The 14,678-nt window shown below is 36.1% G+C and overlaps 1 protein-coding gene across 3 annotated transcripts in view; it reads right to left on the bottom strand.

Moving 5' to 3' along the window:
• Positions 1–2,797: 2,797 nt before the first annotated feature.
• Positions 2,798–14,678, bottom strand: part of SCYL2 (SCY1 like pseudokinase 2) — a 31,023-nt gene continuing 19,142 nt past the window's right edge. For 2 of the 3 annotated variants that reach the window (XM_015859036.3, XM_085515455.1), the window contains 9 exons: positions 13,456–13,578; positions 12,876–12,989; positions 12,287–12,419; positions 11,326–11,444; positions 10,830–10,930; positions 10,230–10,296; positions 10,014–10,103; positions 9,315–9,434; positions 2,798–8,676 (listed from right to left, as the gene is read on the bottom strand). In XM_015859036.3, the coding sequence (XP_015714522.2) occupies positions 8,026–8,676; positions 9,315–9,434; positions 10,014–10,103; positions 10,230–10,296; positions 10,830–10,930; positions 11,326–11,444; positions 12,287–12,419; positions 12,876–12,989; positions 13,456–13,578 (1,518 nt within the window). In that variant the 3' untranslated portion in view covers positions 2,798–8,025. The remainder of the gene's footprint in view (positions 8,677–9,314; positions 9,435–10,013; positions 10,104–10,229; positions 10,297–10,829; positions 10,931–11,325; positions 11,445–12,286; positions 12,420–12,875; positions 12,990–13,455; positions 13,579–14,678) is intronic. The other variant, XR_014934346.1, reaches the window with a different exon arrangement.

Genomic DNA, 14,678 nt, shown 5'->3' with positions numbered 1-14,678 from the left:
GTGGAGTCACCATCCATGGCAGTGTTCAAGAGGCATCTGGATGAGGACCTACGAGATCTGGTCTAATGGTTTGCTGTAGCTACAGTAATGGGTTGGATTAGATGATCTTGTAGCTCCTTTCCAACCTTGCGATTCTATTATTCTAAGGCTACATTGAAACTGTATTTTAGAGACATAAAATCAGCATGCATACAGAGACTGCTGGGGCTCACATGTCCTAAGCATCCAAAAGCCTGGCCAGTCCCAGGCACACCAGGAAAACACTGTTAATTTTTAATATGTTTCTTCTCTGTTTCAGGCCACGTGATCACGTCCCTGGTGCTCATGAGCTGCTTATTGGATCACTCTTGTTATTCCTTTGGAGAAACATCATTTCAGTAAATCTGGTTAAATCTAAAGTAGCACGCCTCTGACAATGCTCTTCTCAAGGTAAAGATCTTTCTAAAAAGCTGTCTCAGAAATCTGTTGGTATCTTTTCAAGTGTGTGCTACCCTGCTGCATATTTGCTTGAAATAACGTAGCAACTTAAGATCCTGGAAATTTCTACTCCACTAAAAAGTGTTGGAATAGGCCCCAAAATTATAGGAAACATAATAATGACAGGATTATCACATGTGCTGTGTATTGGTAGGGCACCAAGCTAAGAGTCACATTAGGTGCTCCAAGAAATCTTAAGAGCATAGATTAGAAAGCATGAGAGTCCTTATCTAAATGGATATATTTTGCTTTCCTCTTTTCAGAGTGAATTAAAGTCATTCAAAGCTGAAATTATCAGCCCACCTCAGGAGGCAAAGCATTAAGTAACACAAATAAAACTCTCACAGCAAGAGGCAGGGGTTGTAATGTGGCACTTCTCCAGAGCACAGGGCTCTGTGCACAAGGAACAAGAATGCTCTGATGACTCCTGCTGATGATCAGCTCCTTCAGTGGAGGGGACTGCAGTGGTCTGTAAACAGTCATTTCCTAAGGAAAAAATCATCAACTGTGAATTTCATGTGAGAGCCTCTTTCAGTCATGGTATTTCCAACAGAAATCATAAATAAAACCAAGGAAAATATATCTGAATATTTGGAGATACTCAAAACTCACCTGGACACTCTCCTGTGCAACCTCCTATCAGAGTCTGCTGGAGCAATGGGGTTGGACACAATGACTTCTGGAGGTCCCTTCCAGCCCCTGTGATTCTGTGAAGAAACAGACTGTGGATGTTATCAACAAATCAGTAACAAAAGAAAGAGCTTTCTTTATTGGAAACTACTAATAGAATGATGATTTCTTGCACCTAACACAGTGGGTGTATTTCTGTAACATCTGCAGTTTAGTTGAAAGTTGCTTGGGTTATAGTGACACCTTATGGTAGTTTTATTGTACTTTACAGGTACTTAACTTTGGAAAGTTAAGACTTTAAAGCATTAAAGCCTGTCACTGCCACTGAGGAACTGCTCTGATATTTTTAGAAAGCTTTCTTCCTTGAAGTTACTCAAATACATGCTTAGAATACATTGCAAATTACTTTAAAAAACACACCAAAGAGCTACTATTTATTTGGCTGTTCACGATGCTGTGCATGGGGGTAGGAAAATGCTTTCTCATACTAAGAGCCAGCTCCCAATCTACTGAGCAACTGTAGTGGTCTCCAGGTAGCGATGTGTGGGGAGCTTCAGAGATCCAGGACAAAAGCACGTTTGTATCCAGCAGCAGGAGAAGAATATCAAGTGAACCACTTTTTCTTGCATAAAGCCTGACAAATTGCTCATTTCGTACAACTTGCATTCCTCGCAGCTGCAAATTTGATAGGGTAACACAGCTCTATAAACAGGGACATAAGAATGATAATCTAAAGCTCTGGTATAATATTTATACAAAGGAGGGACTAGAGATACTAAATAAAGGGATGAAGTGGAGATATACTTAACTGCCAGCATCAAAGCATCCCAGGCAGTGAACAATAAAATGTAAAGATCTTCAGCTTTTCTGGTTTGACACATAGGTGGTTAGCTGCATTCATGAAAGAATTCATTAAATTGTGATTTCTAAGCCACTGCAAACCAACCCAGAACATTTGGATTACAGCACTTTCCTGCTTGAAATACAGACAATAGTTATGGATCCAATCAGTGCCTAGAAACAGAGGTGATGAAGAGGGCATTAGAACAGTAGAAGACACTCAAGTCAGAGATCACGACTGTGTGATTTTCACTGTGGGGTGTTGCTGAGTTTACCATCACTGGAACTCCACTCTCTTCTCTCCTATGACCAGTGAATGAAATGTGGCATACAAGAAGGCTGTCCTCCCTGCTGTACTTTCCTCTTACCAGCCCCAGCCAAGGTTATCCTTATAAGCAGATGAGATCTCTGTCATCTCATACTCCATCAATGAATGTCACTTACAAATCTGAACACTACCTTCCTTCAAAGTGCTGGTAAACTCAAGAGCCTGACAATACAGCATATCCCGAAACCCAGGTTCAAAGTAAGTGATGATTCTTAAGAAATGAAAATGAACATTTAGATCACTGTGTGACAACCAAATGCCAACTTCAAACCCAAGCTTTGTGTGCTTTCAGAAAAAGTAAATGTTAATATCAGAGATATCCCATCATATCTGTCAGTTCCTCCCCACAACTTTCATTCTTTCCACGAGGGAAATATATGATCAAATTTCGCTGGAACTACTTTAAGAAATAGAATTACATTCCATAAACTATAATTCAAACAAAACATAAAGAGATAAAGTTCTCCACAGAAGTTAGTATTTGATGGAGATTTAAAATAAAATTGTCCTCCAACACAAACATATGAAAAGTTCATTTATTTCCATAGGCAACCTCATTCACAGTACAAAGTGATAAGAATTTCTCAAAACGGTCACTGTACCTTTTACATATTTTAAGTAACTGATCTAAAAGTTGATACAAGAATAAATTCGTTTTTGAAGAGCTGTCCATTAAATTGGAGGTACACCAATGCCATGCTATGACAGTTCTAATCATGGATCACAGCTGACACTACAGCAACACTACTTCATAAATGAGGATCTTCATGTTTTACAATCAAAACATAAAATTGCCACTAGTACAGAGACTGTATGATCAGACAAATAAACAAATATTAAATATTTTGCACAAGGCCTGAGTTCACTATGACATATTTTGATTTACAACTTCATCTCAGAAATCTGTACAGCAGTTAGAATTGTTTCAGACAACTCAAAGACGATACAGCTTCACGGGCTTGTATGTTCGGTTGATAGAGGTGTGAGGCCTGAAGGCAAGAGGATTTGGTGTATGAATCCAAGGTTTTACTGCCTTTTGTAATTTCTTTGTAAAGCAGTCAAAACCTACTGGAAAGATAGATACAAAGCAGGACCTCATATGAAAATCAGCTCAATCATCCGAAAATCTCCAGACAGGTTTCCTCACAGCTATTTCAGAATAAAAGTCCATAATAGAGTATATAAAATGCAGCATATATCTTAACAAAGAACATAAAAGGGTTACGTGTACAGCAAGATATTTCTGTATTCCCCTTTCTTACATCTCTTTAGTTGTAAGCAGCACAGATTAGTGATGTTTCCCTTCTCTATAAAAAAAACTAATCAACGAACAAAAATCATCATAAAGTCCAAAATTTTCATCTGTAACGAGAGACTCAATCTTACTTTCTAAAAACTTCTTTTCTGCTCAAATCATGTAGACAGGGACAGGCTAACCAAATGGATTCATAATACATAACAAAGCAGCACATAATTGTTTGCCACAATGGAAGCCTCGTAGAATTTGCATTTTTTAAATTAAATTTTAAACTATGTATTTTTTCTTTGTTCTCCTGGTGTACTTAAACTGAAAAAAAACAATAGTCTTGTAATCTAAATACATACCTGCCTATCTGTAGACATATACACAAAAGAGGTTACAACACTAAAGCTACCACATTTTCCTCACTCTAGGGTGCCACTGGGATATTTATGGAAGTACATGTGAAATAGATGTTGCTGCAGTCAAAACTTAAAAGAGAAGTTTTAAATCATTACGACTTAGGTGCACAGTGTTTCAAGCATTCAAAACCTCAACCTTTTACTTGGAGTACTCAGCACCTGGGCAGAGCTGTAAGGCCTTAACTTCCCCAAGCCATTTCTAATTCACACCACCATTGAGAGAGGAAGCCATTCAATGTTCAATAAAGCAAACTAGGAAACACCCTATCTCTGTTCTCAGTAAAATTTCTTACTTTATCTCTCATACACCTGATGGATTCATTAACGTTCAAAAGACTGGTTCCCCCCTTCAGATGAGAAGGCTCCACAGGCCTTACTAGGCCTTATCCACAAGACGTGTGGGAAAAAGAAACAGAAAATCTGCTCCTTTCTCCATCCTTGAAATGACATTTGTGCATTTAATTTCCACTTCTCTCCTCTTGAAAGAGGAGGCCTGCTAAGCAAACTACTCAGTAAGCAACTAGTTTCAAGGTTCCTCTCAATCAGCCCCAGTAGCATTGGTTTCTCAGGCCTCTTTAATACCATCCTTGCATCCACAGAATTAATTTTTCTAGGACTGGATTTTCAAAGAATGCTTCAGAGGCTTCCACACTTCAAGAATTTTGAGCTAATAGTCCTAATATGGAAAAACTGCTGTCTTGGTACAAGAACATTAATTTAGCATACAACAGAACAGCCAAACTGATGCTTACGCTTAAGATATGCGGCAATTTCTACTTCTCTTCTTTGCATTTCTCCTTTCATTGTAAGCATTTCATAGAAAAAAAATCAATTAAAACTAAACATTTCACCCTTCTCAATTTTGCTAGTCCTTTACAAATGAATAGGAAAGCAAGGAAAAGGGCCAGGCAAGCAAAACAGGTGTGCAGAGTGGAAGCTGTATGGCTGTATGGTGATGACTCAACCAGTCAGCTTTCACATTTTTTTCCCTTTAAATTACATTGAATACAAAGGGTAGAAATTTTGTGTAACTTACAGTATTGCTCAGATAATATAGGTATATTTTATATCAGGTTACTTTTCCAATAAAGAATTTGCAATTTCTTAAACAGACCCCACTTTTGAACCTGCGGTATCCATTTTGTTTTGCATTAGGGCTGAACAGTCCCCTCTTCTTCAGGCCAGTCGAGATGCAGCACTGTTTTCCATCCAAGTCCAGAAATAGAAGGCCTCTGGAATATCCACATTCTGTAATACAGTTCCTTCCTCCCACTCCTTTTCACAAACTGAAATGGATCTGAAGTACAACTGTTGCTTTCAAACACTGGTGTTCACTCTGGACATAAATATCAGTCTTTCATCCTCTCACAAGGCTTCAGAACGATGATATACAAGTGAATAGATGAACTGGACAATGCTTTCTAAAGAAAGGCTGTTGTAGCTGGAGCCAAGTGGCACATGGCTGTTGTGACTTACCTCTTGCAACTTCTCTTTCCTTCAAGTTAAGCAGAAATAATTGAGATGTTCAACATCCAGTTTTCTGACATACTAAGTAGGAAGAATGTGCAAAAAAGAGGGATGTGATCCTGATTTTAACTGAATTTTTTTTCCAGTTAGTAAAAATAAAGCTGGAGAAGTAAATGCTACAATTTTCATAAGTTCCCTGTTTTCTTTGTTTCTATTCCTCTACTCTGGTCATTCTGAAAACTGAGGCAAACAAAAATAAAAATTATGTGTGGAAATGTGAGATTAAAAACATTTCATATTATTTGAGTCACACAGAAATATTCCAGCACATCAGCATCGCAAGAAAGAACCTTAGTTTTATCTTGCAGGATATTTTTTTCTTTGTTCTTACAAAATATATTCTTCAACAGCAGATGCCAAGATTACATGCCTCAAACCCCAGAGTTCAGCAATCTTATGCATAAAATTTGATCACGATATAATCAAAATTTTCAGTCAACTTTCACTCCATAAATTAAATCTAAGTGAAGTTCTGAAATCTCCTCAGGCCAGGAGGATCGGCGACTACAAAGTAAGATCAGGACACTGATATTTAAGACTGCCTTTACCTTCGATACATTAATTGAATACACTGTAGAGTCCCAAGAGATGTTATTTTGAATATAACCTTATTTTCCAAATAATTTAGAGGAATACAGATTCAAACAATTTTTCAAAGTCTTGACTTAAGTTATCCTAACAAAATATAGGTCTTGAAAAGTTGATGTAAAAGAAGACATTAGTGTGATTGAGAGTATAGAGTACTAGTTACTTAAAATGAATTTAAATAATTTAACAGTTCTAGTATCGTACTTAGGTTTACACAGATACCTTAATACAACCTATGATGTTTACCATGAATATTAACAGCGCATGAGCATCACAATGTGTTAGGCTTTCTTTTCTAAACCGTAATTTCACTGGTCCCGGGTATTTTAAAATAATAGGGCTAAGGCAGTAGCTACAATACATGAACAATTATTTAGGAAATATGCTTAATGCTATTACCGCTTAGAACTGTGGAAGTATAACAAAATACAAGTCACATTTACAGCATAAGGCCCTTTGGTTTCTTAAGCAGCAAATGAAAGAACAATTTCATCAGTGAAAGGCTTTGAAAATAAAGCATGTAGGCTTTCCATAAAAAAAGGTAACTAGTTCTTTCCTCCTCGAAATAGCCAGCTAGAGTCTCTGAAATATTACATAAGAAAGTTCCTGAAATTCCAAGGAGAGACATAGTTAAAACCCAACAGTAGTATCTGACAAAGCAGAGATTCTATCATGGGCAAGCTGAACATCTACCTTCTGCAAACTAGAAGAAAGTACTGCTTCTTTTTCTGGAGAGCTTTATTAAATTTGGAATAATACAATAAAAAGGATCCGAAATATCTGTGTATTTACCATATGTTCTAGAGCCGACAAATCTGTATTTGAGAACTTACTTCATATTAATCTATCCTTCATAAGGACTTGAGTTAAACGAAAACTAAAATGAAATAGTTTATTCTAGTCAAGGCAATTTATGGCAGTCTGCTTTCTCACAAAACCATGTGAAACTTCTAGGCAGGCATCTCTTTCCCATCTTCCCAACTGAGCCCAAACCAAGTAATTCAAGCCATTTCTGTTACCAAACCAACTGTAAGCAATCGGGGCAGTCAACTCTTGAATTTTACAGACATTTTTTTCTGGGAAGTTCTGTAACTACTCATACCATTCTCTTCTTCCCTCCCACCAGTCAAAAGCAGTATCAAGCAAACCAAATCTATTCTGAAATGAATAGTAAATGTGACTGAATCACCACACATATTAATTCTGCTTATGTGGTTTTTGCCATGGTGTTGGTAACAAGGATCTGATGTTACAAAACAGGTTGTCAGCTGTAGCAGAATTTTCCCACTGCCCAAAATTTGCATAATCCACTTAATCTTTTAGTTAACTACCACATCAATTCTAATTATCTCACAGGTGAGGGAAGGCAAAACATCTTTTCATAGTGTCTTACACAGTTATCAGATAGAGATATTTCTATGTAATGTGGCTACCAAAACATTCTGCGTCAGCATAAGAATTTACTTTCTGCAAACTGTCATGGGTTACAATAACAGTTGGTACCAAATTCAGATGACGTAAATCATTAACAATAGTTGAATTCAGCAGGCACCAAAAAGACTGATCCACAAGATAGGACAGCACTAAGTTACATTTCCTAGTGTTATTATCCCCCTAAAGATTTCTGTTTAAGAAATGCAGTTTTGTTTAAATCCAGGAATTGTGAAGACACTTCTGAATAATTTTTAATCTTTCAACTCCTTCTTTTTCAATTGAATTTACACATCCTACTTTCAGTGCTTTTAAGTTGGGTAAAAAGATGGGAAACCTTTAGCACATAAGATGACACTGCATTTGCACAATTCCACTGCAGTACCAGGTGAATGCAAAAGTCAGTCCTTTTTTCCGGTGCAAAAATCTTTACATTGCGGGGTGAACTTTCCCCAAACCACACTTTTATCATTAAAAAAAAGATGTTAATCAGCTTACCCACGATTCAAATTATATCAATCTTTGAAAGAAGAAAAGACACTTTACCCGAAAAGATCTTTTAAGTCATTACTAGCTGAGCTGCTGTTTGTCATTGTGTTTGCTGGTTGTGCAAAGTTCTGAGGAGCAAAGAAAGGATTACCCTGTATGCCAAAGCCAGTCTGTCCTATCATGTTCATCTGAGGCCCCATGACTGAACTGCTCATGCTTGGAGACCCTTGTGGGGGCACAAACTGATTAACCCACTGGTTTGATTTCTGTTGAGCCAACTGTTTCATACTAACTTTGGGTTTTTGAGGACCAAAAAGATTATCTAACGCGGACATATCTGGGGGTCTGTTTGGTTGTGTCAGTGGAGAGATCGCAGATGCAGCACTCATAGGACTGTAATTTGGCATATTGGCAGTTGGTACGATGCTCATCTTGGTTGCTCCTGTTGCGTTTGGACCGCTGAAGAAATTCTGAGCAGTGGGACCACTTCCCATACTGAATCCAGCAGTCTGAAAACCCATGCTAGTATTTAGTCCGTTTGTCATGTTTCTCTTTGTACTGTCAACAGGTGATGAAAATCCCATTCCAACACCCATACAAGGGACAGAAGAGAAGCTGTTTGAAGATGCCACTTGAGCTTTGTTGATAGAATGGCTGGTCAAAGACGACATATTGTCTATTAAGGTATCTGTCAAGTCTTTTGTCTGCAAAATAGATAAAACTTAGTTAAATGTATTTCCTGTACATACATGCTAGCAACAGTTCTTAATCACTGCCCCCACAGAAGTGGCATTCATTTTTCCAGAAATTCTCATTTGTTGCATGGAAATGGGTATGAAACGTAAACTATTTCACCTCACATGTAATTATTTTCACACTTTGCTATTTGGAACTAACTGTTTAGCAGCTTCAGCCTGACACTAAAAAACAGAAAAAAAAAAAACAAAACAAAAACAAAAAAAACAGCAAAGAAAAAAACCTAACAGCAAAGACTGTTAGGTGTACGCTGAGAATACCATTAGCTTGCATGCCCCATTCTCAACTCCAAGCCCTCTGTTATTTAGGTAAACTGTTCAGAGCAAAATCTTCTTTTCCTATCTGATTTTCTCGTATTTAACACAATGGCCATCCAGTAAAAATGATGTCTTCGGAAACTACTGCACTTTAAAAAGTGGGAAATATTGCTAATGATGCAAATACAGGGCAAATTGCAATTTAGTTTTCCATAACTGTACTACAGGTGAAAATAAAGATGACTCATAGCAGAAAACATTTGCTAAATACATACAGCAGGTGAACAAAAAAAAAGTATTATATTGTTTCTACTGGAGCTGTATCTCACCTGCTTCACTGGAGGTGTTACTGAAGTTGATAGTGGCTTAAGAGGTTGTTGGCTTTTCAGTTTCTGTGCCTGCTCCTGTTCTTTAGCTAACTTTTGCTTCTCTTCAAGTGTAAGTGATGCCTTTAAAAGAGAAAGTACTAAGTTGAACATGGAATTAACAAATAATTCTGTTATTGAATACTAGCTATAATCACAGGCTTCGTTATGACATGCTTATTTTTTGTTACTTGTACTTATCCTCGTATTGGCTGCTTTCATTTAACTCTGAATTTTTACACTAGCTGTTACTGCCATCTACCTTGTGAAATTCTGTTTTTGATCTTAACCTCCATTGGTGATTTTATCATTAAGTTGCCTGACCATTTTGATTTGACAAACTAAATCCATGTTGCAGCTTCAATTTCATTCATATCCGTAATTAAGGAGGAATAACCAAAAACATATTATCCACTGAATTCTTTGTTCAGAGAAGAGTTATTTTCAAGAAAAGCTTTCACAGAAATTCAAAGATGCTATTTCAACATTTTACAGTGGACCTTCTCATGTGACTAGGTTGCATAGTACTGTACTCTACAGAGACAGTTTTTCTTGTGAAGCTTTAAATACAGTGAATATGTATACATACTCTTTTCATGAAGCCGTACCAAACTTACATTAAACAAAAAAGATGTAAGAATTTCAGAACAAAGAAAAGTATACCTTTTTCTGTACTGATGATAACTCATTTTCTTTACTATCAGGTCCACTAGTTAGAAGGTCAGTTCCAGTATTATTGAATACCTTGTCAATCTGTTTAAGGTCAAAGAATCAAAACTAAGTTATTCAAATAACTGTAATTTTAGATAATGTAAATACTATGAGATATTAAATTTCAAAATTCTATGTTTAAGTAATACAATAAATACTGACTCTTACCTGATTATTTGTACTACTAGATCTTGCGTCTTCAGACACACTCATTTGATTAGCTATATCCAAAGATCTATATGGTGCAGAGTATACACATTACAAAAAAGAAACTTTACAGTTACAACCACTACATTAATTTAGCAGTGCAGATTTAAAAATAAGCAAAACACTATGAGAACACTGTCATATTCAGAAGGCACATTATTTGTGCTCTCAACAACTACAGAAAAGCAACAACTCTTGGTGTACAGATGTAAGGTATAACTGTACTGCTGGAACTCAGTATAGACTTTTATATTTATATTCCTTGGTTAATAAAATAAACTATGAGTGAACAGTGTAAAGGAAAGGACTTTACACTATAAAAACCTGACAGCAAAATACTATCATGCCAAGAGTAATAAATAGGTATTAAAAATTGCACTTATTTGAGGTAATTTCCTATCACTTATTTGAGGTAATTTCCTACCACTGAACTATGAATTACCTACGTTTTTATTGCTATGGCTAAAAGTTTTCTCACATTATCCTAAACAAACAAAGTAAAACCCCATATTTTATCTCTGCTCACTTAGTCCATCTTGTAACACACCCACAAACACTTACTTCTGTTGCTCTTGCATGACATGAAGTTGTTCTAGTTTTGTTTTATGTTCTGCCTCCAATCTATTAAGCATATCTTTTATAACACAAATAAAAGAATTGAACTGTAAAAGAAACGCACAAGAAGTTTGAATTTTGCAGTGACAGAATTCAGACATATAACCTAAGAGGTAGTCTCTCATGAAACTTACAGTATGTAGTGTGAGATAAATCACAGGCTTTTAAATAATTTACAAACTGGTTTCACTATCTTGTATTAGATACTTGGCCATAAGCAGAGTGCATACTGAAACAGTGAAAATAATGTATCACTACGGAAAGAACATCATCACAACAGAAGTGAGACAACTCAGACAAAACAAAAACAAAAACCATGAACAGATGAATATTACTGCATTCATTCTCCAAAAAAAATCCCATTAAGTATCTTATTTCCTAAGTTAAATCTATTCTCTGACAATTTATCAAGTAAAAGTGGGAAAATTATTTCTGTTCCTACCTGATTGAGATTAAGATTATTCTCAATACTAAGAGGAATGAGATGGGGCAATACTCTTCCTGCAAGTTGTTCTTTGGTAATTCCCAGCTTCTTATGAGTAAATGTACATTTGTAAATACCTGCCATACAACATCAAAATAGAAAACCTGTTAAATTTTGTAAATAATGTGAAAAGAACTCCAAGTGGTACTCACTACATATATAAATTGTCTGAATATACATTGATTATAAGTTACCACAAACTGACAAATTGCCACAAATAGTCACTGTCCCCCACACTTGGCCACTCAGTCACATCCCTTTTTTGATCATTGATCAGCTGGTCCCCTTTAATACTCAAGCTATTAAAAGTGTGTATCCTAAATTGGTCACACACCAGAGTGGAAAGCTCAGCTCTGAAGGCCTCCACCTCCAGAAGTAGCAAGTCATTAGATTTTCTGAGCTGTTTTCTGAAACCTCACCCAGACTACACTCCATTTTAGTGCAAAGGCAGCAATGTTTGCTTAAAAGTCCAATCAAATGAGTCGGACAAAACCTGCAGTAAAAAGTAATAGATTTGTACAGCAATGGTTTACAGCATCTGACCTGCAAGAGCAAGTAATAATAACACCTTAAAAGCTCCAGCCAGGCGCTCAGCATTTGAAAGAGGACAGATTACATACTCCTCTGGGGAAAGGAGGCCTCTGACACTGTGTGGGCAATATAATCCATGAAACTATCACAGCCCAAGGATAGCAGAATACTCTGAAGTGCACTGGGCCTTGAAGATTACAAATATATGCACTTGACATAAGAAGCACCAGCAGTACACGTAGTAAATGAATAAGGATGTACTTATGAAACAGTCACAATAATAGTCACAACAGCAATACACTATGGAAATATTATCAACGATCAAACAAACTCTCTGAGATTCACAAAATCAAAAGCATAAGAGAGGAAAGTTTAAAGTATTAATTACCTAAAATTCCCATTAGCACTGCAGGTTCCTTGGATGGAATTTGTTGTAGAAAAGGGAGAATATCATCAAGCACGAACCATTTATCTAAGTACTCCAAAATCTTTCCTAAGCAGACTAGTGAGTTTACCCGGACCTATAAAGTATAAGAATTAAACAAAATCTTAACCATGTTTTTATCTTAGAAGCTACAAAATTTGTAGGTAGAGAAACATTTCTGAAACTACAGCCACCACCGAATGAAAATTCAGTACAGTTTAAAACACTTTTGTGTCAGGAAAGGAAAATATACCGTTGTACACTGATTACAGGATCTTGGCTTTTTCTGCAGAACAGGCATTACTAACAGACAGTACTCAGAAACACACATTAGAAATCGCTGTATTAACAACTGACTGTTGTTAACACCACTTTACAAATTCCCAAGTTCAGAAGTAAATTGTGTTTTGAATTTGAAAAAAAAAAAAAAAAGCTCAAAAAACTCTGGGTGCGCTGTCTGATTTTCCTTTGAAAACACAACAGCCAAAAAGCCAAAGTAATGAAAGGTAACAACATTTCCTGAGAACTGAGAGAAAGATATCAGAATACTTACAGCAAGAGAAGAAGTTTGCAAACACGCAGTTTTAATTCTTGGAATTAATGAATTTTTCATTGATGGGTAATCTATTAAATTGGCAAATGTGGGAATTATGTTTAGGCAAAGCTCCTATGAGAAAAAAATATTCCACATCAGTTTAATGTTCCACATAAGTTTAAATATGACTTCCTATTATAAGATTAGTACTAATATTACTCAAGATTGAAAATAGTTTGAAATTTCCCCCTAGACTTCCAATTTAATGAGATTTTCAACTAGGTAGACTCATTTAAAAATACATAAAACAATAAAACATAACGTTACGAAGACAGAATTTCGTAAACATGTTTGAAAGTGTATTCATTCATACTGTCAAGTGGTTATCCTGGAAAATCAGGGAACTAAAGTTTATTTTAATAAGCCAAATTGTTCTTAAGTAAAACGTCACTCTCTTTCAACGTTCAAGTATATTACACAGCTATATTCTTTGGGCTTTTTTCCCTCCTTCAAGTAATCAGACAAAAAGTTGGTACATCTGAAAGAAAAGAGGAAAAAACTGTTAAGCAGTGTTAAATAAAGGCTGTGATTACTATACCTGGATCTGAATTGAAGGTGCCTCCAGGGCTCTATAAACCATTGGTAGAACACTGTTCTTTATTTCGTCTGGTGGAGTTTTGGTTAGAAGTAAGTCCATCTTTTGCAGGAAGATCAGTAAAATCTATTAAAATAAGGATAGTTAAGTAAAAAGGTTAAGCTGTGAGTATATCTTTCTGGAGCTAAAAGTGCATTGCACCATAACATCAAAACTTCAGAGGTTTTCTTGTAACTCAGTAAATGTGATCACTTACCATGTTGCTTGCCTGAAGGCATGGAAAACAAAAAACACTTTGACATATTATTGCATTTTAAAAACAGCGAATACAGATCAAACAAAATATGTCTTCTAGACTAATACTTCCAAAATTAGAAACTGTAACAGCTGAGGAGGTCATTCTTGTTTCTATTTACAATGTTGGTTTTTTTTGTTTGTTTATTTAATGAAAATCAACTGTATAAATTATTTATAGACATCACTATTGAAAAAGCTAAGCCCCTCCCCCCCACCCCCCCAAAAAAAACCCACCCAAACAACTAAGGATCAGATGTCTTCAGTGTCTTCAAAGCATTTGAGCACAACTCCACCTAGAAAAGCTGCAGTCCACCTGAATCTAAAAATCAAAACTGGGACTAGATTACATGAATATTACAGCTACTATATGGACATAAAATGGCTTCATTGTATTTCATAATCGAAATGTCTATCATAGAAAGAAAAAATCTCAGACACCATAAAAACAAAACACCACCACAAACTCACCACATGTTTAGCTAATAAGTAACACTCCAACGGCACTTTCACAGACTGAGATTCATCTTGGTTAGGTTAGCCATCTAAAAGCTAGCTGATAACGTGAATTACTTATCCAAGCTAATTCTCAGCTCAGAGAACTTTGCAACTAATTTTGAGGGAACCATTTGAGTTAAGTAAGATAACATTTTACAGTTTTTGTTTCCTAACTCAGGTGTTTCACAGAAACAAAGCAATGTGCCCTATACACATCCAAAACATCTTAAGAGAACATGTGGAAGAAACATTGACATTCTCTCCATGAGCTACAAACACAAAGGAACTGAAAGTTGGTGCCATTCACAAAGACAAGACATGATGTTGCCAGTCAGACCTGGAATTAAGTCCTCTAGCACCTTTAATTTTTTCCCTAAAATTCTAGTATATTGACTTAGAAAACAAGACTAATTATATGAACCTCCCCATACTGA

The sequence above is a fragment of the Coturnix japonica genome, chromosome 1 (assembly GCF_054131305.1).
Source record: "Coturnix japonica strain WE chromosome 1, WE-NBRP24, whole genome shotgun sequence".
NCBI classification, from domain to species: domain Eukaryota; kingdom Metazoa; phylum Chordata; class Aves; order Galliformes; family Phasianidae; genus Coturnix; species Coturnix japonica.
The sequence above is the reverse complement of the archived record's forward strand: the minus strand, read 5'-3'. Positions and strand labels throughout refer to the sequence as shown.